The sequence below is a fragment of the Mirounga angustirostris genome, unplaced genomic scaffold (genome assembly GCF_029215605.1).
Source record: "Mirounga angustirostris isolate CCGP_5_RB_7025 unplaced genomic scaffold, mMirAng1.0.hap1 SCAF_14, whole genome shotgun sequence".
Taxonomy (NCBI): domain Eukaryota; kingdom Metazoa; phylum Chordata; class Mammalia; order Carnivora; family Phocidae; genus Mirounga; species Mirounga angustirostris.
In genome coordinates, this window is record NW_026991722.1 from 86095527 (window position 1) to 86121644 (window position 26118).

Genomic DNA, 26118 nt, shown 5'->3' on the forward strand with positions numbered 1-26118 from the left:
ACCATTTATTGCAAAAACCCTATTTCAGCCCCAGAGCCTGTGCTTTCCGTGTCCTCTGCCTGGACCATGCTCTTCCCCAGATCTTGGCCTGATACCTCCTTCTTACCAATCACTTCTCTGCTTATATGCCTTCTAGTCGTGGGAGGCCATCCCCCATCGCTCAAAAAGAATTTGCCTCCTTTACTCTCAAATCATCCCATTTTTCTTCCTCATAGGACCTGGAGCTCTGGAAATTCTAAGTTATTAAAGGATTTACTGTCCATCTCTCACCTATATATATAGGTGATAATAATAGTAATTTACTGATAGACAGTAAATATAGCTTATATCAGGTAAGATATAAATATAGCTTATATCAGGTAAGATATAAGATATAGCTTATATCAGGTAAGCTCCAGAGAGCTTCATCTTGTTAATTGCTGCATCTTTGGTGCCTAGAACAGTGTCTGGCACATGGTAGATGCTCAAAAAAATACTTGTTGTGGGCGCCTGGGTGGCTCAGTTGGTTAAGCGACTGCCTTCGGCTCAGGTCATGATCCCAGAATCCCAGGATCGAGTCCCACATCCGGCTTCCTGCTGAGCAAGGAGTCTGCTTCTCCCTCTGACCCTCCCCCCTCCCATGCTCTCTCACTCTCTCTCTCAAATAAATAAATAAAATCTTTTAAAAAATGCTTTAAAAATATTTGTTGTTAGAATGGGTGGATGAATGGATGGACAGATGGATGGAGAGTTTACTGTATGCTATGTGTACTATCCTAAGTGCTTTCTAATAATTGTCTCATTTAATCTAAGTCACAGGTCTTCATTGAAACAGTTTCAGAGAAGTTAAGTCAGTTGTTCAATCTCACACAGCTGCCAGCAGGAGAGAAACAATTCAAATTCAGATCTGTCAGGTTTCAAAGCCTGCTTTAACCGTTCTGCTACACTCTCCCTTGTCAGAGAACATCAGTCCTGGAAAGGATTTGGCACTCATGTTTCCAGACTTCACCAAACTCTCAGCCCTAGAGAGCAAAGGATGGAGTCTTCTGCACCCAACGCATCTAGTAAGAGTTTGGCACCTAATATCTACTCAATAAAGAGTAGATGCTCAAACAGTATTTGTAGAAAGATGGATGAGTGCCGTGGGTCAGTGGATGGATGGATGGATGGATGGGTAGATAGATGGATGGATAGGTGGATGGACAGACAGGGAAACAGAGTCCTAGAGAGGCTGATGACTTACCTAGGATTACCCAGCAAGTCATCAGAAGAGGGATCAAAATTGAGGACTCCTAACATGTTGCTCTCTCACAACACCAAATATTTGAGAATGAAGCTGAGTGTTTTCCTTACAGTCTGAACTGGGCTCAATGCTTTAGTTCATCAGATCATGGAACTTGTTTCTAGCCCTATGAAATAAGGGTTATTGCATCCCCTCATGCCACAGGGATATTATTATCCACTTGGGTCAATCATCCCACACAGTAAGTGTTATTCTTATCTCTTCTCCTCAGAACAGGAAAATAAGGTTCAGAGAGGTTAAATAACTTGCCCTTCTCAGCCAGCAGAAAGAGGTGAGGACAGGATGTAACCTTTGTCTCCTAAACAATTTTAATTGCCTAAGAGCTGATTTATCAAGTGGCAACATGTAGACAGAGTTGTGGGCACACATCTCTGCACAATGCTAGGATTTTTCCCCTGGGCAGCCGTGGGTAGCAAGGAGTCCACCCTGACACCAGAATCGAGGACACAGGTGTCCTATGGTAACAGAGCATAAGCCTGGACAAAAGGTAGACCAAGTGTATGATTTTGAGCAAGTCACTGTCTCCCTGAGCCTTAGTTTCCTCATCTGTAATATGAGTATCAAAAATGCAATGGGGGGGCGCCTGGGTGGCTCAGTTGGTTGAGCGACTGCCTTCGGCTCAGGTCATGATCCTGGAGTCCCTGGATCGAGTCCCGCATCGGGCTTCCTGCTCGGCAGGGAGTCTGCTTCGTCCTCTGACCCTATCCCCTCTCAGGTGTTCTCTCTCTCTCATTCTCTCTCTCTCAAATAAATAAATAAAATCTTTAAAAAAAAATGCAATGGGGGATAGTTTTCATCTGCAAGCTGCTCTTCTCATCATGCTCTTCTCATCATGGTATTTCTTCTTGGGTGGTGGGGGGGCGGAATCTTAAAAAAGAGAGAGAGAGACTTCCCACCATCATAATCTCAGTTTGCAAGGTCTACGTCTTATTATCTCAGGACTTTTCTCTGTGCAGGGGAGAGTAAATCAGCTGGCAAACGAAATGAGTAAATCCTGTGTTATTCAATGGGTTAAAAATTTAACAGTAGCACTCCTTTCATATAACATACCTGCATGCAAGTAATGACCTTCTAGATGCCCAGTGCCTTTACCAAAAGGGTGACCCTGATGATGGACTTCTAGTCATTGTGGCCTGTTGGTAACGAGGGGCTGTCGAAGCACCAGGGGACATCTACCCAGTCACAGCATGGAGACAGCCATCCAGTTCCAGAGACGGGATGGGTTCTGGCTCTGGACTCAGACCTGGTCTTGAATCTACCCTGTCCCGTCACTTCCTGGCTAAGTGACCTCAGCTAGGTTGTGACCTTATCGAGGACTCAGGTGCTTATTTGTCAGATGGAGTCGATCATGTGTCACGGTGAAGGGTCATGATGAAGTTGACATGAGCAACCATGTACTGTGTGGTAGGGGCACCCGGGAAACAGGAGATGCTTACATACACCAGTTTCCTTGCCGCCAAGCGTGGAGCTGGCCTGTCTCTTTGTTTTTCTCTCACTCACCTTCTCCCTTTCTGTTTTCCTCAGTTTCTTTGCTTGTCTATGTTTCCATTCAACAAGTATTACCGTGTACTGTGCAGGCCCTAAGTGTATGGTGATGGCGGAGACAGGCAAGGCCGCTCCTTACAGAGCTTTCGGCCTAATACAGCACAAACAATGGAAGGCTTCATCTTCCCCAAGGGAGAAATCAGGTCTTATGCACCCCCTGTCTCAGCCTCCCTCTTTATAAAAACCACCCAGGAAATAGCAGGAATGGAAACTTTTGCAGTCAAGGAGCAGGTTTTACTGGGGACTCTCTGTCCTCCAAGCCTGATGCAGATCTGCCTCTGTAGTGAGTGCCCTGTAAAAAGCATTGAATGAGTGAACGAATGGGAAAGCTTTGGGTGTGGGGGTCTTTTGATCCCCTAGGCCAAAGTGCTCCCTCTCCCCTCCAGTCCTCTCCCACCCTGCGCTCACCTCCCCCACCCATTCTTTATAGGGACTCCCAGCTCCACCACTCATCTAAAGACATATTCCTCCCGCTGCTGCCTGCAACCTTCTCTCCATCTGCTCCCTCTGCCTGCTCAGGCTGCAATGTGGAGATAGTGTGGCAAGGTGGAGTAGGGGGAGGGCGAGGGAGGGCTTCTAAATTGGGGTGACAGGCCTGGGAAACTGGCAGGTCTGCAAAGGTAGCCCACACAGTCTGTCTGAGTCTCTGGGAGTGCCTATAAGCCTGTCCCCCATGTAGCCCTTGGCAAATGCCTGTCCCCAAGCATCTGCCTGTCTCCCCCACTTACTGTCCCCCACCACCTCCGTTTGTGGAGAAAAGACAAGATGCTGAAAATCAGGGCTGGGCAAGAGCACAGCATGGAAGGTGGGCCTTGAACTCCAGCTCAGGTGGGGGAAGGGAGCAAATACAGCAGAGCTAAGGGGCTGAGCTCAGAGGAAGCCTTGGCTAGCTCTGGTGCCCTGTTGACAATGGGGATGTGAAAGATGGAACTCGGATTAGAACATAAATTGTAATTTATAGTCCCTGGTTGGGCTTCACAGGGCTAGGACCCCCCACCCCCCACCCAGTATTGGATGCACAATTTCGTGGTCATTTGTTTTGTTCTAGGGAGATTGACAGCTCTCATTGGATCCCCAGAGTTGGAGACTTTCTAGGTTACAGGACTCACTCAGGAAACACGGGAGGCTGGCAGGGCAGAGGGCTGGTTGGGGCCCAAAGGGGCCAGGGAGGGCTTCCATAGAGCTGAGAGAACTGGGACTGGGATCTCTCTGGGAGGCTGAGCAATGGAAAGCTCTAGGCTTCTTGCAGGCTGCAGGCTGCGCTAGGTTTTGAGGCCTCCATCTCCCCGTCTGGAAAATGGTCAGGACGCTCTCTGGCCTCTGGTCAGCACAGGGCTGCCGTGAGCATCCGCCGGCAGGAAACGCTCAGCCCACAGGACGCCAGGGGAATTGGCGTTAAACTTTGCGGGACAGACGGGGCCGGTGGCTAAAGGAGGAGGCTGGCCCCGGGGGGCGGCGGCCCCTCTCCCTGCCGCCCGCCCGCCCCCTCCCTCCCTCCCTCGTCGCACTCGCTCGGCACAGACTCGGCCCCAGCCCCCTCCCTCCTCCCGCTCGCTCCCCGCTCGTTCGCTCGCTCGCTCGCCGGCTCCTCCTCACTCGCCCGCCCGCGCCCGGCGCAGCTCGGCCAGAGCGATCGCGGGGCTGAGCGTGCGTCCGCCCGGGGGGCTCCGGCGGCTGCCCCGGCACGCGGCCCCCTCCCTCGCCGCGCCTGCCCTGAGCGCTCGCAGCCTCCCGGCTTCTCGGCTCCCGCGCCGTCCGCCTGCCCGCAGCCCACGGCGCCGCGACCCCCGCTGCCACGATGCCCGCGGCCCGGCCGCCCGCCGCGGTACTCGGCGGGACCTCGCTGCTCCTCGCCCTGCTCCTGGGGAGCCCCGCGGCAGCTCTGGCGGGAGGTAAGCGCCCGGAGGGGCGGGGCGGGGGAGGGGGCAAAGTTGCGGCGAGTGCGGGGCGGCTGGGGGTCTGCGCCGACCCGGGCGCCTCGAGCACCGCCTGCTAGGTTGGGGAGCGGGGGCGGCCGCCCAAATTCGGGGCTGGGAGCCGCGTCCCCTCGGCCCGGGCTGATGGGAGTGTGGAGGCGGGGATGTGTCTGAAGGACTCCGGCGCTTCCCTGCTTCGGCTGCGGGCTCCTTTTCGGTCTGCTCGGCTGTGGGGCTGACTCCCCTTTGCAGCCCCAGAGAATATCCTTGGAGTGGGGTCTCCCCCAAACCCCAGATGCCCGGAGCGCTCTGCAACCGCACCCGGGGCTGGGTGCCAGATAATTCTCAGCCTTTCGGGGAGAGGACGAGAAAGGGGGCAGCTGACCCGCCCTGCAACTGAGAACTAGACTCGAACTGTGCGTCTGGGGGCGTCATAGCGCCGCGCCCTCCCACTCTAGGACCCCTTGCCTCCTTTTGGTTCAGGCTGCCCTGAGGAACCGGGTCCCTGGACGGATCCCAACTGCCTGAATGCCGAACTTGGGTGTGGCTTTCGTTTGGAGGCCGGTGGAGGGGCCTTAGGGTTCTCAGAACTTGGCAGGGGAGGGAGAGGAGACGTCAGGTCACAGTCGGGAACCTGAGCGGACACTCTCCCTCCCCACCCACCCCAGACAGCCTAGTGTCTCAACACTATTATGAATTGGGGAGGTGGCGGTGATAGTTTCAGCCACCACGTGCTTGCGGGTTGGGAAAGGGGGTCCAAGTTTAGCCGAGGATGGTTGCTCCTCCTTCCCAGACCCGGAGCCACACCCTCTTCTCCACCCCGCTGAGGTCCCCCAGGAAAAGTTGTGTGTTGGGAGGTTGGGCGCTTCACTCACCCACAGCTAACCCCAAGAGCTGTGAGGGTTTAATCAGTTCACTAGGAGACCCCAAAGTGGAGGAGAGCATTGGTAGACCACCCGACGTAGCCTTCTGAGAGGTCTCCGGGTCCCAGAAACGCGCTCCTCGTGAGGGAAATAAGCAGGCAGTTGCAGGGTCTTCCCAGGCTGAAGACAGTCCGAGGGCGCACACCCTCCCCATCTGGAGCCTCGATCTCTGTTTGTACCATCTTGACCCGGAGTTGGGGCACAGGCTGTGCCCTTGCTCCCTAAGAAGTTCTGGACCCCTGGCGCGCACACCTGCTTTCAGCACCAAAGGCCGCGGACAGCTCTCAGCTCCGTGGGCCCCAGCTGAGTCCCCTTCCCTCCAACTCTTCCCCACGGCCTGGAGTGCCCTCCTCAGCATAAATCAGGCATTTTATCCCCCACCCCCTTCTCTTTAAATGTGGAGCCCCGGAGTGCAAAGGAAAGGAAATAATTCATCACCTTTTGTTTAACAAAGCATATCATTAAAGAACCCCCCTTTTATGAAGCAATAATAATCACAATTTACACCAGGTCTGGACAATTTCTCTGGGAAAGATGGGAGAAGAGAATTGGTTTAAATAAATCGTTTCCACCACAGCATGCCCTTTTTTAATTAGCTGTCTTTCCAACAATGGCTTGGTGGCCTTGAACATAGTCCACATCTCCCTCCCTCATCCCCCTTTGAATCTGTGTTGTGACTAACACACAGAAAGAGCCCAAAGCTACTCAGTGTCTTGCTGGCTTTTCTAAAGTGATTCTTCCTTTGAGGACCACACTCTCCAGTACACCACCCTCCAGGAAAAATATCTTAATGGCACGTATTGAATTGTCATCCAAGACAAGGATTTCATATCCTGTTTCCTTCACTGGCTTCAAACACAAAATATGTGCGTGTTAATTTTTAAGACATTTCATATTATTTTTCCAACTCTTCGACACTACAACTAGCCAGCATATATTTTTAATTAACTTCAGGTCACTGACAAATTAAAGAGGTACTACTTCAGAAGGCTCATTAATAACCCTGTGCTTCTGACTCTGAGTGGTAAGGAAAGAATGAGGATAACCAGTGAGCACTGCCAATTCTGATGGTGCATTTGGAAACAATTGACCTTTCACAATGAACTCTATTTTTAACCTGGAGCCCAACTTCCACTAATGTCAGGAGAGCGGTGCATCTAATACAGTGTTGCAAGCTAGTCCTGTTTGCCTGTGCAGTGAGGGGATTTGTAAATACTTGAAAGGGACTTGTTGCTACATTCTTATGCAGGTCACGTGATTCTCTGGGCCATTTTGCTGTAAGGCATGAATAAGTATAAAGTATAACTTGGTTTTGAAGAGGCTTCTTATTGTCTAAGATAGGCACATGGGGAATAATTGTAGCTACGTGCTAAGACTGCAGAGCCTGAGTGTCATTTCTTTTCTTTTTCTCTTGAATTAATAAAGGAAATTCAATATTGCTCAATAGGACTCAAATTTGCTGCCTCCTCTAGTCTCTAATGTGCGTTGTTGTTAAATTCACTTAACAACTATTTTCATTATGGATTGCCATTCTTTCCCATGGAGTTTTGGCTGCTCCTGCCAGGGGCCACCTTATCTAAGCTTGAGGGATTCTTCTTGTGTTCACAAGGCTTAGTTAGACATTAGGAAAATAATGTTATATTCCTTCCCCCCTCTTCTAAGGCAAAAGGATGTTTCCTGATCAGAGTGGCTTGTTTTGTGGTTTTGCTCACAAATTCTTGCTATTCAAAAAGCTATTCAAAAGGGCTCGATTTACTGGTCCTCCCACTCGGTCCACTGGCGTGCTGCAGACCTCCACTAGGGGCGCTCAAAGCTGCATTTGGTGACTGAGGGCAGAAGGAGCCAATTCTGCCCTTTGCGACCAACCAGCAGGTGAGCACAATGTCAAAGGTCAGCAGAGTGGAGCTCTAAAGATGGCCTCGCCTCCACCTCTACCCGCGCCCCCTTCTGCTTCCTACAATTGATTCCTATTTCTCAGAGGGAAATTATTGATGACACTTGCTGTGCAGTGAAAAAGAGGAAGGAAAGGTGATAAGAAGGCAGGAGAATGCTACAAGAAAGGCAGCTTCAGAATGCAGAGTCCAGCTGTCCCTTTTCCTCCCAGTCTGTGGTTTCCTTCATGCAGCCAAATTGCAAAACACCAAAGAGGCTGTGGCAAGGCTGTTGTTCTGGGGAATTTGAGCTGGGCGCTGGTATTAGATTTATAGCATTCTGGAAAAGAAATATTGTGGCTTTGAAAACCTGGGTCCAGGGGCACCTGGGTGGCTCAGTCATTAAGCGTCTGCCTTTGGCTCAGGTCATGATCCCAGAGTCCTGGGATCGAGTCCCACGTCGGGCTCCCTGCTCGGCGGGAAGCCTGCTTCTCCCTCTCCCACTCCCCCTGCTTGTGTTCCTGCTCTCACTATCTCTCTCTCTGTCAAATAAATAAATAAAATCTTTAAAAAAAAAAAAAAAAGAAAACCTGGGTCCAGGTCCAGCTCCATGGTTATGAATGCGTGACCTCCAGCAGAACTCTCTTCTCTGAGCATCCGTTTTACCATCTGCAGAATGGGGGCAGGAGTGCGGGATTGATGGTCTCAGTCTGGAAGGATGGTTGCAATGATTACATAACACTTCCTTGTAAAGCAGGTGGCACATAGTAGATGCTCAAGTAATGGTCCTGCATTTACTTCCCTGTGTTCCCAAATGCAAGTTGCCCCTATTAGGAGGCACCAAGAGAGCGAATCCCCGAAGTTGGTGTGAAGATGATGTTGGCATAGATAACTGGATAATTTAGGCCAAAGTAAGAGAGGTGGAGGTGGGATAGTGAGTAACCCCAGGTACTTATATGCTGCCTGTGGCAGGTGAGAATTGTTCTTCACCTGGTGCAGGTGCCCTTCCTTCCTGAAGTCTCATACTGCAAATCTGTGCGCCTCAGTATTACCATCAGGAAGCAGAGTCCATGGTACCAGAGATGTAGGATGGCAATGTAATGGTTGGAAAGGAGATACTAAGGAGAGAATCTTCTGGAGAAGACGTTAACTCATTCATTCATTTAACATTTACTGAGCACTTTGTATGCATGCAGCAAGCCCCACGTAGGGTGCAGGAGACACAGTCATATGATGAGGTCCCTGCCCTAGCAATAACAGCCTAGCAAGAGAGATCAGAAGTAAACCACTAGCATCCATGCCCTGTGGTCTGTGCTTCAGGAGGGGACTATCAGAGTGCCATGGGGTCTCGGGGCGGGGGGGTGGTTCATTCTCACCAGAGGTAGTCAGGGAAGGCTTCCCTGAGTAGGTAGCATTTAAGCTGGCCCTGCAGGGGTGTGACAGGGACCAGCCGCCAGGGGGACGATTTCCACAGTGAAGATTCTGAAGCAGGCTTCACTTTAGGGGCACATCACACACCGGTGGAATTAGAGAGAGGGAAAGAGGAGTGAGTGGGAGGGGCAGGCTGGTGGGCACCCAGCCTGACACGTGAAAGAAATCGTCAGACCTGCCCCTCCTCCCTGCTCTCCCCTGGACTTCGTGGGCTCTGCAGAGGAAGGCTGGAACAAAGGCCCGTGAGGCGTCGTGTTCGTTGTTGTCCACTAGAGGTTGTGATGACACCAAAGGAATCCTCTCTGAAGACAGCCAGTCCCGGTTAGGGAGTACCAATAGCAGCCACAGTGCTGGGTAAATGCCGCTTCCCTGGATTAGCATATTTGCATAATCCTCTGGTTACTGTAGTTCAGCAGCAACCTCTTGGTATTGGTGAAGGGGTGGGGGCAAGGGTGTCCCCGAGAGAATGGGATGATTCTTGTGGACCTGCCTGATGTAATTTACTACAGCACGGCTGGGACTGTGTCTCAACAATGCAAACAGCATTCACTGAGTGTCGATTTTGTTCCAAGTCCCGTGATAAGTGCTTTGGATAGATTCGTTCGGAGAGCGAGCGCTCACAATGGCCCCAATAGATGCGATAATTATCCCCATTTTATAGACTGGGAAAATGGAGGCACAAAGAGGTCAAGCAGCGTGTCGAGAGTCACAAAGCTGTGAAGTGGTTGCAACCTGGTATCAATTTTTTTAATGCCACGCCTCACGGTTGCCTCTTACATTCCGCATCCCCCAAGCTCGTGGGCAGATTTTGCTGATACGTGACGGGAGCCAGTAAATACTTGTCAGAGGCGTGTTGGATGTGTACCCTCTGCCCACCGCTGTTCCTGATATATAGTAAGCACTCAAGTAAAACTGGTTGAATCGAAGTGAGTCAGGAAGTTGAACAGGTTACAATGTATATGTGGGCGGTTCGTTCATCATTGTCATATCTAATGATTACTGAATATATGTCGGGCACTGGCATAGGTTATTTTATTTAATCTCCACAATTTTTCTCCATTTTATAGATGAGGAAACCAAGGCTTAGAGAGACTGTTAGTTCAGGAAGCTCAAGGTCATCAGCTAGGAAGTGGCAGAGGTAAGATTTGAATCTAGATAATCTGACACTGAGCGTGGGTGCTTGAGTGCTGGGCACAGAGCCTTCCAAGGTGGGTCCCATATTGTTTCCCAATGAACTGTGTGTACAAGATGCCTTCATCGTTGGCGTGTGGTCAGGCTGGACGGGTCTGAACCCTGGCTCACCAAACGCCAAAATCTGGCAGGGCAGAGACCCAAATCAACTAGGATTTTCCAAAGCCCCTAATATCTCTAAAAGAATGAGAGAAGAAGAAAGAGAAAAAGAAAAAGAGAGCATAAGGATTATTTTTCCCAGCCAAGAAGAGTACACTAAAGAGAGTGAGCAGTATGGCTGGTTTGTTGGCTGGCTTTGAAATTCTGGCTGTTTGTAATTTCTCTTGTTCCCAAGCCACCCAACCATTAATGGAAAACTTAAAGTGTAGGAAATTGGTTTCTGTAAGCTCCTAAGTTCAGGAACCTAAACTCAATCACCTCCTAGCCATGAGCCTCAGTTTTCCCATCTGTAAAATGGATCACAGTAACCACAACCACATACACAAAGCTGTCCTCACAGGGCTGGGATGAGACATGGGAGTTAAGAGACTTTACGCTTTATGCATACCGGAAAGTCAAGCTTTAGGAAGGTGGGTGCTGGCATGGGAGGTTCAAGACCCCAAGCACTCCCATGCATTTCTTCCTGGGCTTGTTATGAAAGAATGGCAAAATATAGCACTGCTATTTGCCATTTAGCGTGGGTCCACTCTGCCAGAGGACTGTCCATGTGCTTACCCTATATATTCACTCCTATGATCCTCAACCAACTCTATCAGGTGCTGTCACTAAGTAAATATTACAAATAAGGAAACTGAGTCTTGAAAGGTATTGACACTTGCTAAGGTGTTATAAGCAATGAATGATGTGGTCAGGATTCAAACCCAGGGCTATTTGATTCCAAAGCCCAGGTTTGTTCTAGATGCTAGGGTATGAGGTGTCACATAGCCATGGCCAAATGGAGAGCAGACACAAGCCCAGAAATTAGGGTGGTTTGACTGGACTCCGGGAGGGGAGGTGTTTCCTCACCCAGTGGCAAATGCCAGGTGTCTCAAGTCAGCTTGCCAAGAGGAGAAACAGTTCGTCTCAACCCTCCATAGGCCCTCTGATGACTCCTGGGTGAAGCATCCTTCTTATCATGCAGTACCTTCAAACTGGCCTGTCATCCTAAGAGTCTGTATAGCTGAAGATGAAATGCCCAGCTGGCTGATTTGAGCAGCATGACCTTGAGCTATGCACTTCAGTGCTCTGAACACTGTGGGCCTGATATGTAAGATCAGGGTCCTGTCTCCCTTGCAAGATTGTTACCAATAGTCAAAGTAGGTACATACATGTAGCCCATAGCAAGCACTCAATAAAAAGTTGCCATTATTGCTACCAATATTCAGCTGGTGAGCTTCTATTCATCCTTCAAAACCCAGTCACTGTTTGTCTTTTTCTGTGAAAACTTCCCTTGCCTCTCTCTTCTCTGTGCCAGTTATTAATTATACTCTGGGCACCCCTCCCTTTACATTTTATCCCTCTATTATAGTTAACTCAGGTACTCACAATGCATGAGTTACCACTTCACATGTCTCCCTCAAAACCTTCAACCGAAGCTTCCTCATCCATATGTCTCTCAGCCTGTATCTCACCCAGCATAAGGCTCAACCCGTTTGTAAAACCATGCTAAATTACCTTTCACCTTAATACCAGTCGTGGGGAGGTAGCATCAGTCTGAAGATCTGAATTCGATTCCTGACTCTTTCTCCTACATCTGTGTGGTCTTGGGCAGCCTGTTGGAGACTTGGCTCCTCACCTGAAAACTGGAAACGACAAGACCATCCTACCTCAAGGAATTGCTGTGAGGAAAATCAGTGAGCTAAGAGATGTGAAATCACTGGCAAATTCTACAGAAAGGAAGATGAGAAAGAGGAATTAGAGGAGGAAGGAGAGAGAGACACTATGTGAAGAACAGCAACAACCTTTGTGCAAACACACAGCCACGAGGCCGGCCACTCAATGGGTCCCAGCCGGAGCCGTGTCTCTTTCCAAAGGGCATATTGGCTGCAATTATTTACCCTGTGGCTTAGCTCATTTCAAAATAGAAACTTTCTGGGCACGACACTGGGTGTTGTAGAATCTGCCTTCTCTTGGGTCCCTGGCAGCTGCAGAAACTAGAAAAGGGAATAAAAACCCATGTTTAGAGGTGCTTTCTGTGAGATGCCAACGAGAGCTTGGTTGCCCCGAGCCGTCAGTGGGCCTCACGTGGGGGCAATGGTCTGTGCTCTGCTCATTTTCCCAGAGAGGATGTGATAAATGGGGGCTTAGTATTGACATGCTTTCCAGAAAAAGTTAGCAAGGTACCCTTCCCGGGGTCTGTTGTATTTATCAGATCTTAACAGTTCTTCAGCCTCTCAACCTGCCTCAGTCCGTTCTCTGATAATTTCATTTTACTGAGAAAAGAGACCCAAAGACAAGAAAGGACCTACTCACCCAAGATGTCACTGCAATTGAGTGGCAGAGCCAGGACTCGAACCTCTGACTCCTGTTTTCTGACTTCTTTTCTAAAGGAACTTTACCCTCTTTTAAGAACAGTGGAATCCCTGCTCTCCTCTAATGTATGTTCAGAGCCCCGTGGAGAGCCTTAAGACATCTGTCTCCAAGAAACCAATGGCATCCATTACCCAAATTGGATATTTACATTGTGAGGCCATGGCAGAGTGACTGCATAAAAGGAGCGTTAGCAGAAGCTGAAATCAAGCCGTAGCTCCCTCCCGTGCTGACTTGGCACTTGAATCTTTGAGGCACTCGTGGACCAGCTCACACCTGGGAATGGTGCCATCCAAGCAGATGGCTCGAGTCAAGCAAGCAAGAATAAAGCATGGAGGCTCAGGGGGGTGCAGGTCCCAGGCCAGGTGCCCCCCTCCCCGTGCTTCCCTGCTCTCACCATGGGCCATACAGAGTGGCTCATTGAGAAACCCAGTGGTGGTGTGTGGTGTAGAGATCTGGGGAAGGGTTGCTTGAGGCATGGATGATGTGGTCAGGGCCAGCCTTGGGCAAGTAGATGGATAGCAAGGATGACTCAAGGGCTGGAAGTTAGAGCAAGGTGGGTGGGTACAGTCTAATATGTGGAGTCTGGAGCTTCAGACAAGTCCTATAGGGCAGAGGGGTGGGTATGAGCCAGTGGGTGATGGTTTCCTTGTTTGGTTTCACCCATTCCCAGTTTGGGGGTAGGCATGTGCCAAGGTTTTGCATCATAAATGAGTGAGCTGGGATGCCGAAATGGAGCACTGACTCAGGACTAAGAGCCCAGCAAGGCAGTAAAGTGCAATAAAGAGCCCAGACTCTGGAGTGACAGATATTGGTTCCAACCTAATGGTGTGATCTTAGACAAGTCACCTAACTGGGATGATTGGGGTGGGGGGAGTGATGATGATGATGGCAATGATTTGTTGAATCTTAGCTGATTCTCAGATTCTTAGATCAATGCTGGCTTCCAAGAGAGGAACCAGTCTTTCTTTTGGCTTTACAGAGCAAAGCGTCATTTAGGATAGACCAAGACTAAGAGGTTACCCCAAATATTGGGCCAAGGATGCTCCAGGGATGGGCTCCTTTCCTCCATTTCTCTCTTCCACAGCATCTGCTTCTCCCTGCATCTGTTGCTTCTGGCTCTTTCTCTCTCTCTCTCGCCTGCCTCCTTCTGCTCACTCACCAGTGATCTCCCTCATCACCTCTACTTACGCATGGGCTGTCATGGCTTCTCTGGCTCAAACTCTGCATGTGCACCATCTAATATGGTAGGCACTAGCCACATGTGGCTATTTAGTTTTAAATGTGAATTCATTAAAATGAAATTAAGTTGGAGTTAGAATTCCTCAGTCCCATTAGCACATTTCACGTACTCAGTAGCCATGTGTGGCTAGTGGCTGCCATGTTGGAGAGAGAACATTATCATCTTGGTAGAAAGTTCTATTGGATCGTACTGCTCTAGGTCATGGCAGTCCAGACATAGCCCCTAACACTCAACTTCTTCATGCTTCCCTGTTCAGATTCCTGAGGAATATGGCTTGTCCTGCTGGGGCACGAGGTTGGCTGCTCATGTTTAATCCAATCATCTGTGGCAGGTGTGGTAAGCATGCCGTGAGGCAGAACACAGAGCTAGTCCCGTCCGTACTTGGGGTAGAGAGCGATCACCACTAGTAACATTTCACACTCCGGCTCTGCCGTCCTCCATAGTTGCTTTCTCAACCCTTCCAATTGCCACGATGTGGCCCTGGAACTCTTTTCATCCGTAGTCATCAAGCTGTGGCCTCACTGATAAATATATCTAAGAACTGGGAAAGATCACAAGTGTATCTGCTGACTCATCTCCCTTCCTCACTGGGCAGTGAGGTCCTTGGGGTCAGGGATTGTCTCATATTACTTCTTTATTCTCAGCGGTTTGTTGAATGGATGAAAGAAAGGAAGGGAGGGAGGGAGGAAGGAAGGAAAGAAAGAAAGGAAAGAAAGAAACGCATTTTTGGCCACAAATGACCCCAGTTTGGGAAGCAAAGGGCACAAAAGCATTTGCAGATGGTTGCCTGGGTAGCTCAGGCCGTTGAGCTTCTAACTCTTGATTTCGGCTCAGGTCATGATCTCAGGGTCATGGGATCAAGCCCCTCGTCAGACGCCGCACTCAGTGGGGAGTCTGCTTGAGACTCTCTCCTTCTCCCTCTGCCCCTCCCCCCACGCTCTCTAAATAAAAAAAAATAAAATAAATAATCTTTTTTAAAAAAGTATTTGCAGAAAATGCACAGTCTTCCCATCATTTGGGTAAGCTTAGGGAAAGATCATTTGAAGTGGGCGTTTATGAGAGGGGGTCCTCATAAACTGGTGTAACTGGGTATATTTCAAGGGGTCCATTCTCTGCCCATCAAGCAGGGGTAGAAAAAGAAGAGCAGCTTCAAGATAGGGCCTCAGGAGCCCTCCCCCTCCTCATGAGAAGGTTCACCTGGAATGAGAACAATGCACTTAGGAGCAAAGGCAGAGGTTAGTGGGAAAACAGAATGTGCTTTTTCAAACATGTGGTTTCTCTGCATGGTTTTAGTAATGTGGCTATTATATAATGTTGTGATTTCTTCAAAGCTTTAATATTATGGAAACAGAAGGAAGAGGTGTTTAAAAGAATGTACTCAGAGTACACTTTCTGAGAGTGGTGGACTAAGCACTGGCATAGGACCGAGACAGGCCTGGACGTGGACCCCAACCCTGGTGTTTCTGTGTTGTATTATGCTGGAGGAAGGGGTCTGATCAACTAAGCCTCAGTTTCCATCTGCAAAAAGAGAATGTAATGCTTCCTGTGCCTCCCCCATAGGGTGGATTGTGAGATCGCAATGCTTATGTCACCTCTCCGACCATCTCCAGCAGTGTAGGTGAATGGTCCCCCGCCCCTGAAGTTAAGCAGTGCACAACCTATGCAACTGTATGTGGCAGCCCTGGATGTGGAAGTGCACCACTAAACTGTAAAGCTGTGAGCAAAAGGAGACAGACGGACAAAGAATCCTCTGATTCCTCATTCCTTACAGACTTTTGATCAGACCTCTACCTCCATGCCCCCTCCAAGGTAGGTTTACGGACTTGTAAAGCTAATTTGGAGCCAACCACCTTGGAAATTAATGAAAAATATGTGGAATCAGTCCTAGTTTTCCAGGGCTTCAGGACGGGAAATTTGCCTAATTTATGGCATAAATAAAAAATGATGTGCTGGGGCTCATTTGCATACGTTTACTTCAGTTGGGGTTAAAAGCAACACTTTATTGTTGTTTCTGAAGAAAGCCTCAGACCGCTCTTGTTAGTCTGAATGTGTAAGCTTAGGCAAGTTACTGAACTTTCTGGGCCTCCGTTTCTTCAGCTGTGAAAGGACAATGATCAGTGGACCCACATCACAGGATGCAGTGAGAATTCATGAGTTGACCCTATAAAATGCATAGAATAGTGGTTGGTACCCAGTAGGCGTTCAATACTTACAGTAACATATATAATATTAGATAATATTTATGATGTCATCATCATATCATCATCATATACTCGTTCAACATGTATCATGTCCTACAACTGATGTCACAGAAAAATCGGAAGGACGCAGTCTCACTGTGTACTCACCTCGAGGTATTACAAGCCCAGGACCTGGTCTCCTGCTAGAGCAGAGCAGGTGTCCAGCCAGGGGATGCATCCACAAACAGATTACAATCACTATCAATCACTTCCCCACAGATGCAAGAGTTTGAAAGCCTTTCTCCCCGCTTCTAGACAATGAGGTCCTCCAAGGCAGGGGATGTGTTGCATTTCCTCTCAATGAGCAGTACATCTCCCAGAAAACAGAAGCTCAATAAATGCAGAGCTGTGGAATGAATGAATGTTGAAGTGTAATCATTCTTAATTAGTGTGCGAGAAGTGCTTATTATTAGCATGCATGCTAATGCATGGTTGTCCTCCTCCCAGACTAAGAACACCTCGTGTCTTTGTCACCAACATGTAACTCAGAGCGTGGCACATTGAGCAGTCAGCAGGTGCTCACTGGGCATATGGCGGTGGCCAAGACCTCAGAAGTTAGGATCCCAGAAGCTTCAGTCTGGATCCCAGCTTTGTCACTTACAAGCCATATAAACCTTGGCAAGTTGTTTGTACTTTATGGAAACAGTATAGGAGGGAGAAATAACGGTACCTTTTTCATCTAGTTGGTATGAGACAAAAATAGGGAATTTTCCATCAGTAGCTTAGCACGGTGCCTGATAGAAATTGGATACTCAGGGAGCGCCTGGGTGGTTCAGTCCGTTAAGCGTCTGCCTTCGGCTCAGGTTGTGATCTCAGGGTCCTGGGATGAAGCCTTGCGGTGGGCTCCCTACTCAGCGGGGAGTTTGCTTCTCCCTCTTCCTCTACCACTCTGCTCATGATTTCTCTCTCTCTCTCTCAAATAAATAAATAAAATCTTTTTAAAAAATTGGATACTCAGTGTAGATACTACTACGAGTAAATGAATGAGCAACCGTTCCCAAGAGTCTTGAGAGAGGAAGAGAGACTTGGTGTATCATTCCCAGCTGGAATAGAATTTGCAGCTGCGCGGACCCTATTGCTATGATTTCTGTAGGAATTCAGATAGGAACATTGATGTTAAAGCAACCACCTAGCCTCTGCTTCCCAATTTAAGGCATTTTATTATCTTGGTTAATAAAATTGAGGTTCTAAGCAGAAAGCAGAGGTCCGATTGGGTGAACCCATCACTCACTGACTGCTATTTAATGATCAAGGTTCAGCTCAGCTCAGCCATAAAACCCCAGACGAGGAACCACGTGGGCATAGCCTGGTCCTCCCTGAGCCCTCTTGCCATCAGGGGCTTCCAGAAGGCAATGTCTGGGTCTTACCTGTCTTGTCTCTCCACTATGCCTCCACTTACCCTGTTTCCAAAGAAAGTAGATCCCCGGAAAGGCTGTGCAGGAAACAAATTCCCATAATGCTCTAGAATCCCCACCATGGCTTAATTTATAGAATCTTGCTTAATTACTAGCAGAGCCCCCGAGGGTGACTCTTTTTTTTTTAATTTTTTTATTGTTATGTTAATCACCATACACTACATCATTAGTTTTTGATGGAGTGTTCCATGATTCATTGTTAGCATATAACACCCAGTGCTCCATGCAGAACGTGCCCTCCTTAATACCCATCACCAGGCTAACCCATCCTCCCACCCCCCGCCCCTCTAGAACCCTCAGTTTGTTTCCCGGAGTCCATTGTCTCTCATGGTTCGTCTCCCCGAGGGTGACTCTTATAGATATTTGATTATAGATAAGGAAGCTGGAGCTCAGATGGCTAAGCACTGGTGGATTAGGATTCCTTCATTCATTCAAGATCCACTTGCTCTTCCTTCAAGACCTTCCGTGCCGTAGCAAGCACTTGGTAGGCGCTAGAGGTGCAGAAGTAAGTAAGGCATAACCTTGCCCTCAGAGAACCTAACATGCAGTCATTCTGCCGACTCAGGTGTGACTCAGATGTGCAAGTTCTTTTCTCTCTCTTCCCACTCTCTCTCATTTTGGCCTGATGAATTCCAGGCAGAGAGCAGCTCTCTCTAAGGGACCAGAGCTAGGAACGGTGCATTCGCAGGGCCACTAGCCCTGGTTGGTATCTACACGTAATGAGGTGGTGTGGTCTCACCCAGTCATCTCTGGGGAAAAAAAACAACAACATTTTTTTAGGTGATGCTCTTTCATGGGCCACGTAAATGTATCACTTTAAGAGAAACTTCTATAACCATCCCAGACTTTGTAGAAACAGAGGCCAGAACTCCGGGAAACCCAGCTGAGGGCAATGTTACTGACTTCACTTATGGCAACAGTATGTTGGCTCCTTGTTCTCTTGCACATGTGGGAAAATACATTCTGAGCAGAGTTGCCGAGAGGTAGCCAAGTGTGCATATGTGCATAAATAATATGCCATTATTTCCTTAATGCATAAACTTGGACAATCAGTTAATGAGATTTGGCTGAAAACAAATTAATTCCTCAGGTCCTGGGGTAGTTTTATTCTAAGTAGTAATAAAAATAGTCATTTATTCTGTGCGTGTGGCAGAGGATACCCCTTATTGGATTAGGTTGTCGCAAACAATTTTGAAGGGCTAGTGATAGAGAAAATTAGTCCTGTTTTTCAGATGAAGAAACTGAGGGCCAGAGAGACTCCATGATGGAATGATTCCTTGGCCTTCGTGTTTCCTGACGTTGGTGTTTTTGAAGATACAGACCCATTATTTTGTGGAATGGCCCTCAATTTGGGCACATACACTTTGAATTCTTACAAAATGGCACCATGTCATCCGTATTCGTCTGTAACCTGCCTTTCTCCTTCTTGGGCCTCTTTTCTGTGATTGGAACAAGGCCCCAAGGTCCCCCAAGTCAGGCTGTCTTCACTGGCTCCATTTCTCCCTCCCCAGTCTCCCAATGCCTGTATTCCCTTTTGGGATCCCTTCCTAGAGCCTCCCCTCCGCTCCCCCTCCCTTGGCTATGCTTCCACGTCCCCAGGCAGGCACTCCTGTCAAAGTAACAGACCTGCACTATCCTAACTTTTGCTTATACCCCTGTTTTCCGCACTAGGCTGTGGGCAATCCGGGGCCTGATTCACTGATTCAGCCACAAACAGCAAATATTGAATATGTGGACTATACAATGCCACACCTCAAGGCACTTATACTCTCTGTGATGTTTCATTTGTTCGCTGAGTCAGCATGTTCATCGCTTCATTTATTCAGCGAATATGCATTAATAGTCCATTGCTGGGCTGTGTCACATGCATGCAGATCATTCTATATTTGCATCATGGGGTAAAATGATGGCCCACCTTGCAATGAGAGAAAAGGGGTTTGGTGTATTCATCTGTGAGAGTACATAAGATAGAGAGTTTCCAAAGAACATCAGACATTCTCATGGGCACTGTGTACTGAAAGGATTAAAAAGACAGCTGGGGGGGCGCCTGGGTGGCTCAGTTGGTTGAGCGACTGCCTTCGGCTCAGGTCATGATCCTGGAGTCCCGGGATCGAGTCCCGCATCGGGCTCCCTGCTCGGCGGGGAGTCTGCTTCTCCCTCTGACCCTCCCCTCTCTCATGAGCTCTCTCTCTCTCAAATAAATAAATAAAACCTTAAAAAAAAAAAAAAAAGACCTTTCCTGTCGGGGCACCTGGGTGGCTCAGTTGGTTAAGCGGCTGCCTTCGGCTCAGGTCATGATCCCGGAGTCCCGGGATCGAGTCCCGCATCGGGCTCCCTGCTCGGCAGGGAGTCTGCTTCTCCCTCTGGCCCTCCCCCCTCTCATGCTCTCTCTATCTCATTCTCTCTCTCAAATAAATAAATAAAATCTTAAAAAAAAAAAAAAAAGACAGCTGGGGACTCTGAGAGCATCAGTGACCCCCAAGAGCATGAGTTGAGTGGGAATCCCTCACACTAGCCTTGGGGGCTCAGCCGGAGCCAGGAACCCCCATGTGACCTAATACAACCACTCGGCTTGGACCATCAGGAAGACCACCTGACTGGGAGTCAGAGATCTGTGTCCTGGAGCTGACACAACTGCCAAAGATGTGCTGTGTGACCTTGGGCCCGTCTCTATCCCTCTCTGGGCTCAGTTTCTCCATCTCTAAATTTGGTGCCTGGGCTTTATCGGTAGTTTCCAAAACATGACTTGAAAACCCATGGGGAGCTTTTAAGACCCAGATCCTCAGGCTACACCCCTGCCTACTGCCTAGGAACCTCCACACACTGTCTCCTCCAGAGGTTACTGAGGCATCAGTAACTGTACCTGGATTATTTGACCTCTAAGCCGCAACCTTTTATGATTCTTTTGTTCATGATGATTACGCTTACCAGGTGCATGCTGAGCCCCTTCCTCGCATTCCCTCATGTGAGCCACAAAACAGTCCAGCTCCGTAAAGTCTGTTTAACCCCATTTCACAGCAGGAGCCACTGAGGCTTGGAGAGATGAACTGATTTGCTTAACATCACATCTGCTTAAGGTCTGGCAAGACCCAGAGCTGGGATTTATATCCAAGTCAGAGTGACTGGGAAAGAATTCACTGCCTCTCTGTGGTATAGAGGGGAGTGGGAGTCTACTTTTAGCCCACGGTGTTCTCTTCCCCAGATAGTCTTGGTCTCCCAGTTCCTCTCTTCCCTGAAAACTTAGTTAACTCTTGTAATGAGCCAAATAAATGTGCCCCGTGCGTGATCGATCACACCCAACTTCCTGAGAACCAGGCCTGGACTTGCCGGGCGCGGGGACGGCCTCCCTGACATGACTTATTGCTACCATCAACCCTCTTCTCTGCTTCTGCACTTATTGGGGACAGGCTGAGTCAGGGATGCCTTAGTGCTCAGGATGCAACCTTGGGCTTGGCCTTGGATGAGTCGCCAGAGCTTGGGGCATTTGAAGACCTAACAAAAAGCTGATGTGGCCGGAGTATCAAGAGCAGGGAAGGAATTGGGCAAAAAGAAGTGAAGAGGTGGGTGGGTCAGGTCCTGTAGGGCAGGGGGGCTTCTGGGAGGCATTCAGGGACCCTATTCTCTTGCTCTTAGAAGCTCACTATAAGCAGGGGAGTGGCCTGTTCTGGTTAGAAAAAGCTTCTATGAGGTGGAGGGGGGTAAGGAAGGAGGACTTTGCAGACAGGATTTGAAGGAGTAATCCCACCCCCTCACTCCTCATCATGAGACAGGCTCACCTGTCTCCTGCCTCCCAGCTAAGGTCTAGAACTATTTGAGTTTGTTTCTCTCAGCCCACCGCTCCTGACACCATCTCTCTCCAACCACGGTGGAAGGGAGGCCCATGCTCTGAGCCTGCTCGGAAGTCCACAGGGCTCCCGGCCCTTGACCCCTCAACTGTGTTTAAAACCTCGACTCATCCACAGACTTGCCCCCCTCGAACCTGGCCTGGTGCTTTGAAAGGCTTTCAATGTCCTCCCCTTGGTGGCTGGAACACAGAAAAAGCAGCAGAGAGGAGAAGAAAAGAATATAAATTTGGACAAAGATAATTTAACCCACCACTCCCCTCCTCTCAAACCCTGATCAGAACGTACAAAAGGATTTCATATATATTATCACTGGCTCTCGTTTGAATGTAGGCCTGACATTGCTGGCTAAATTAAACGCCATTTATAATATAGCTTAACTATAAAAATGTGCTCGGGGCAGAAATTAGATATACCAGGCTTTTTCCAGAAAGACATTTTTACAAATGCATGAGCACCTGAACCAATTTGGAGGCCCTGTCATTTTGATTTAGTGCCAGGGAAGTGGGGCTGATCCCTAAAGAGGAGAAAAAATTATCTGGGTGAGAGAAGATTTTAGAATTCTTTTTCTTATCTCTAACCTGCCTTGGACTCAAAAGCATCAAGTAGAGGGTTGACTCGTGAATGAGAGCTAGGATCCTCGTGCACCTGCTTAACCCACAAATCTCGTAAGACTTCCACATGCTCTCTCCTCCAGGAAGCCTTCCCTGCCTCTCTCTGTGGGGTCAGGAGCATCTTATTGGAGCATTCCTATCCATTCCATTTCAATTAGCTATTGCTGCACGGCAAACCACCCCCAAAACGTAGTAGCTCCAAATAACAACCATCTATTTATTATCTCCCATGATTCTGCGTTCCACTGGGCTCAGCTTGGTGATTCTTCCAGTTCACATGTTGTTGGACAGAGCCACAGTCATCATGTGGCTTGACTGGGCTGGAAATGCCAAGAGGCTCAGCCACACGTCTGGTGGCTTGAGCTGCTTACCACCAAAGCATCTCAGTTTCCTCTCATGTGGCCCCTACACATGGCTGGGGCTTCTCACAACGTGGCAGCAGGATTCTCTAAGAGGGAGTACTCCAAAAGCAAGGGCAAAAGCTGAAGATGTCTTAAGAGACAATCTCAGAAGTTGTGCATTGCATTTTGTTGGTCAAAACAAGTCCGGAGGCCGGCTCAGATTCAAAGGAAAGGGAAATAGACCCCGCTCTGGGTGTGAGTGGTAGAGACTTGGCAGCCATCTGTAATCTATGTCTTTTGTAGTTATTTCTAGTATAGAATTTACTATATTACTAATATAGAATTTACCATGTGCTTGGCAGGTGCTATGCAAGGTACTCGCCACTTTATACTCAGTTGTTGGTTTGTGTCTGTGTCTCCTTGTAGGAAAGGATGTTTGTCTAATTCATTTCAGGTACGAAGGAGGTGCTATTGTTATTGATTCTGGTTTGATAGAGAAGCCACAGTTCTGGGTGTTCATTTACAGTGTGGTCACTCTTCGCCCGGGAGGTTATTGTGAAATGTTGCAGTAACCTAAGGACTAATACTGTATTCGTTTATAGCAGTGGTCATAATGATGACTAATAGTAATAAGTATTAACCATAGCATAATTCTTACTGCTCTAGTAGTAATAAATATAATACTGCCTTGCACTTACGCGGTATTTAGCCATTTAAAAAGCATTTTTACTTCCATTACCTTACTACTCTGTCCAACAACCTTGTAAAATTCCCCAAGAGGACTCTTGTTATAATCCATAGTTTATAAACGAGGATACTAACCCTGAGAAGGGGTGAAAAACTTAATCATTCGTCGATCACAAAGGATATAATTTAGTAAGGACCTACTAAGTGCTGGGCACATTATACCAACAGTTTTTTTTTTTTTTTAAAGATTTTATTTATTTATTTGACAGAGCTAGACACAGCGAGAGAGGGAACACAAGCAGGGGGAGTGGGAGAGGGAGAAGCAGGTTTCCCGCCAAGCCGGGAGCCCGATGTGGGGCTCGATCCCAGGACTCTGGGATCATGACCTGAGCCGAAGGCAGACGCCTAACGACTGAGCCACCCAGGCGCCCCTACCAACAGTTTTAACTTCCTTCTCAAAGCAAGAGCATGGGGTACATACTATTATTGCCACCATTTTACAGATAAGGTAACTGAGGCTGAGAGAGGCAAAGTCCTTCACTTGTCAGTTTTATGACTGGGATTTACTTCTAGCTCATTCCAACTCCTGAGTTAACAACTTTTTTCTCAGTGCTACACGGACTTTCTCCCGGGTTGCCATTTCTAAATTCCTTTGAGCTGAGAAAACAGGTGACATTTGTGTAAAAATAGTATGCAAGATCGGAGTGAGGGACTCTTCCGTGAATAACTCCCACCAGGTTCAGAGCTGACCCTTGGCAGCATTTTTGACCTTGGAAGTTTTCATTCTTCACCTCCTTGTAGTTCTTGGTAGCTTCCGCATAGTTAAGGTGACCAGGAAATAAATTTCCAGAAAAGCGAGTCATCCTATGTATAAAGTTACATGAGGTCAGGGCGCCTGGGTGGCTCAGTCAGTTGAGTGTCCGACTCTTGGTTTCTGCTCAGGTTGTGATCTTGGGGTTGTGGGGTCGAGCTCCACATCAGGCTCTGCGCTCAGTGGGGAGTCTGCTTGGGATTCTCTCTCTCCCTCTGCCCCTCCGCCCTCAAATAAATAAATAAAAATCTTTAAAAAAATAAAGTTACATGAGGTCATTAAGTCCAGTTCTCCCAGGGATTAAGTCATGTTGAAGTTTTGATTAAGCACTTAATGGGAGCAAATATATATATATATATATTTTTTTTTTTTTTTTTCAGTATCTGATAAAACTCATCCACTGGTACTTTTGGAAGATACACTATACATCAGGTAGCAAAAGGTGGGATATTGCAGGGTTAAGCATGCTGACTTTAAATCAGACCACCTGGGTTCAAACCTCATCTCTGTCACTTATCAGTGATATAGTCTTGGGTAAGTTATTTAACCTCTCTGTGCCTCAGTTTTCTCATCTTTAAAAGAGATTTATAATAGTGCCTATCTCACAGAATTGTGGAGAGGATTAAGGGGGCTAATAAACATACTATGTAGTCAGACTGGTACCTATGCTCATCTTTGAATTAATCACTGGCGCTGGAGTGATGTAAGACCTGATTGGCCAGTCCCAGGCTCCCCCAACCCAGGGGTTGAGGTGAGGGATGGTGATTTCCTGAAGGAAAATCCGAATGCTGTCACCAAGAGAAAAGCCACAGGAAGTCCCAATATATGGGGGAACAGAGGGCTTCTTTTTTTTCTACCATGTCTCAACTGATGGTTGAAAGACTCAGGAAGGGACTGAGGATGTACTAAAATAAGATAAAGTGAGTAGGAATTAAGCAGATATGGTTCTCCTCAGCTGAGTCTACAGAGTAGTTTCGGCCCAGACCAAGGACTGCCATTCACTAGCCTGCCTTCTTTGGAAGACAGGAAAGGAAGTGTGCAGGAAAGATCCTGAGGCTTGGCAAGACTGAGGCCTGTCAGTTTAGCAGCAAGCTGTCATCAGTTGTGAAACACTATCCTATAAATATGTAGGGTGCCTGAGAAATAGGCATGTGCCACGTCCCTCCAAGAGGCAAACATTCAAGCAGCAACCTCCTGTTTGATAAGATTAAAGGAAATATGCCACCAGCTACGTCCCTTCCTTTCTCGGACCCTCAGTGTTTTCATCTGTAAGAGGAACAATGTTGTCCTAGATGGTCTCTTGGGACTCTTCCAGTCCTTGTGCTCAAGGTTTTGTGACTACATTTAAATGGTTTTAATAATAGCTTGAAAGTGAGGGGTCAGGGCTCCTTACTACCTCACTGAGTGATACTGAGTCCATAATTTCATCTACCCATCTCTTTGTCTATGCATCTATCCATCCATCCATCCACTTGTTCACCTATCTATCTATCCACCCATCCATCCCTGTCCATCAATCCATACATGTATCCATCCACCCATCTACCCACCTGTTCATCTATCCTTATATACATCTGTCCATCCATCCATCCATCCATCCATCCATCCATCCATCCATCCATCCATATATACATACATACATACCTACCACATACATATATCCATACATACATTCTTTTATCTATCCATCAACCTGTCCATTCATCAGCTTGTCTTATGTAAGGCCACTTTAAGACTTTGGCTTGCCCTAAGCAGCCTTATTTTGGAGCCCAAACTCACATCATATCATACAAATTAAATGCATTTTTATGGACATACTTTAAAGGAAATGTGAAAATCAGCTTTTGGAATTATTTTGTTACCACGGTAACGTTCTCGATTTACATTTATCTGTAATTTCTTGACAAATCATCAAGAATACTCTGGAATTCTTGTGAAATGAGATTCCAACCCATCAACTCTTTTCAAATATAATGGAACTTTAATGAACACTAAATTTCAGAAATACTAAGGTTGACATGATGGTGGGTTATGGAGCCCATTTAATTTAAGCCTTTATTAATTCTGCTTGCACAGTTTTCTTTTTCTATTTTGGAGCTGAAATATTGTTTTTAGCTCTCAGACATTTTCATGGGCTCTTAAAAAGCTTGTCGGCCTCGGGCCTTAATGGGCAAAATAGGCCCATTTCCCAAGTTCTTTACCACCCTTCCCGCAGGTCTTGGCTCCTGGTCAAAGAGAAGGAGGGAAGTCATGCAAAC

General features: G+C 47.8%; 1 protein-coding gene across 6 annotated transcripts in view; it reads left to right on the forward strand.

Annotated features, from left to right (window-relative positions):
• The first annotated feature begins 4239 nt into the window (after positions 1 to 4239).
• SEZ6L (seizure related 6 homolog like) overlaps positions 4240 to 26118 on the forward strand; it is a 189083-nt gene continuing 167204 nt past the window's right edge. For 2 of the 6 annotated variants that reach the window (XM_064578573.1, XM_064578575.1), the window contains exon 1: positions 4243 to 4719. In XM_064578573.1, coding sequence (XP_064434643.1) covers positions 4626 to 4719 — 94 coding nt within the window. In that variant the 5' untranslated portion in view covers positions 4243 to 4625. Of the gene's footprint in view, positions 4720 to 26118 lie in introns of all 6 variants that reach the window. The other 4 variants (XM_045886464.3, XM_054510470.2, XM_064578576.1 and 1 more) reach the window with 3 other exon arrangements.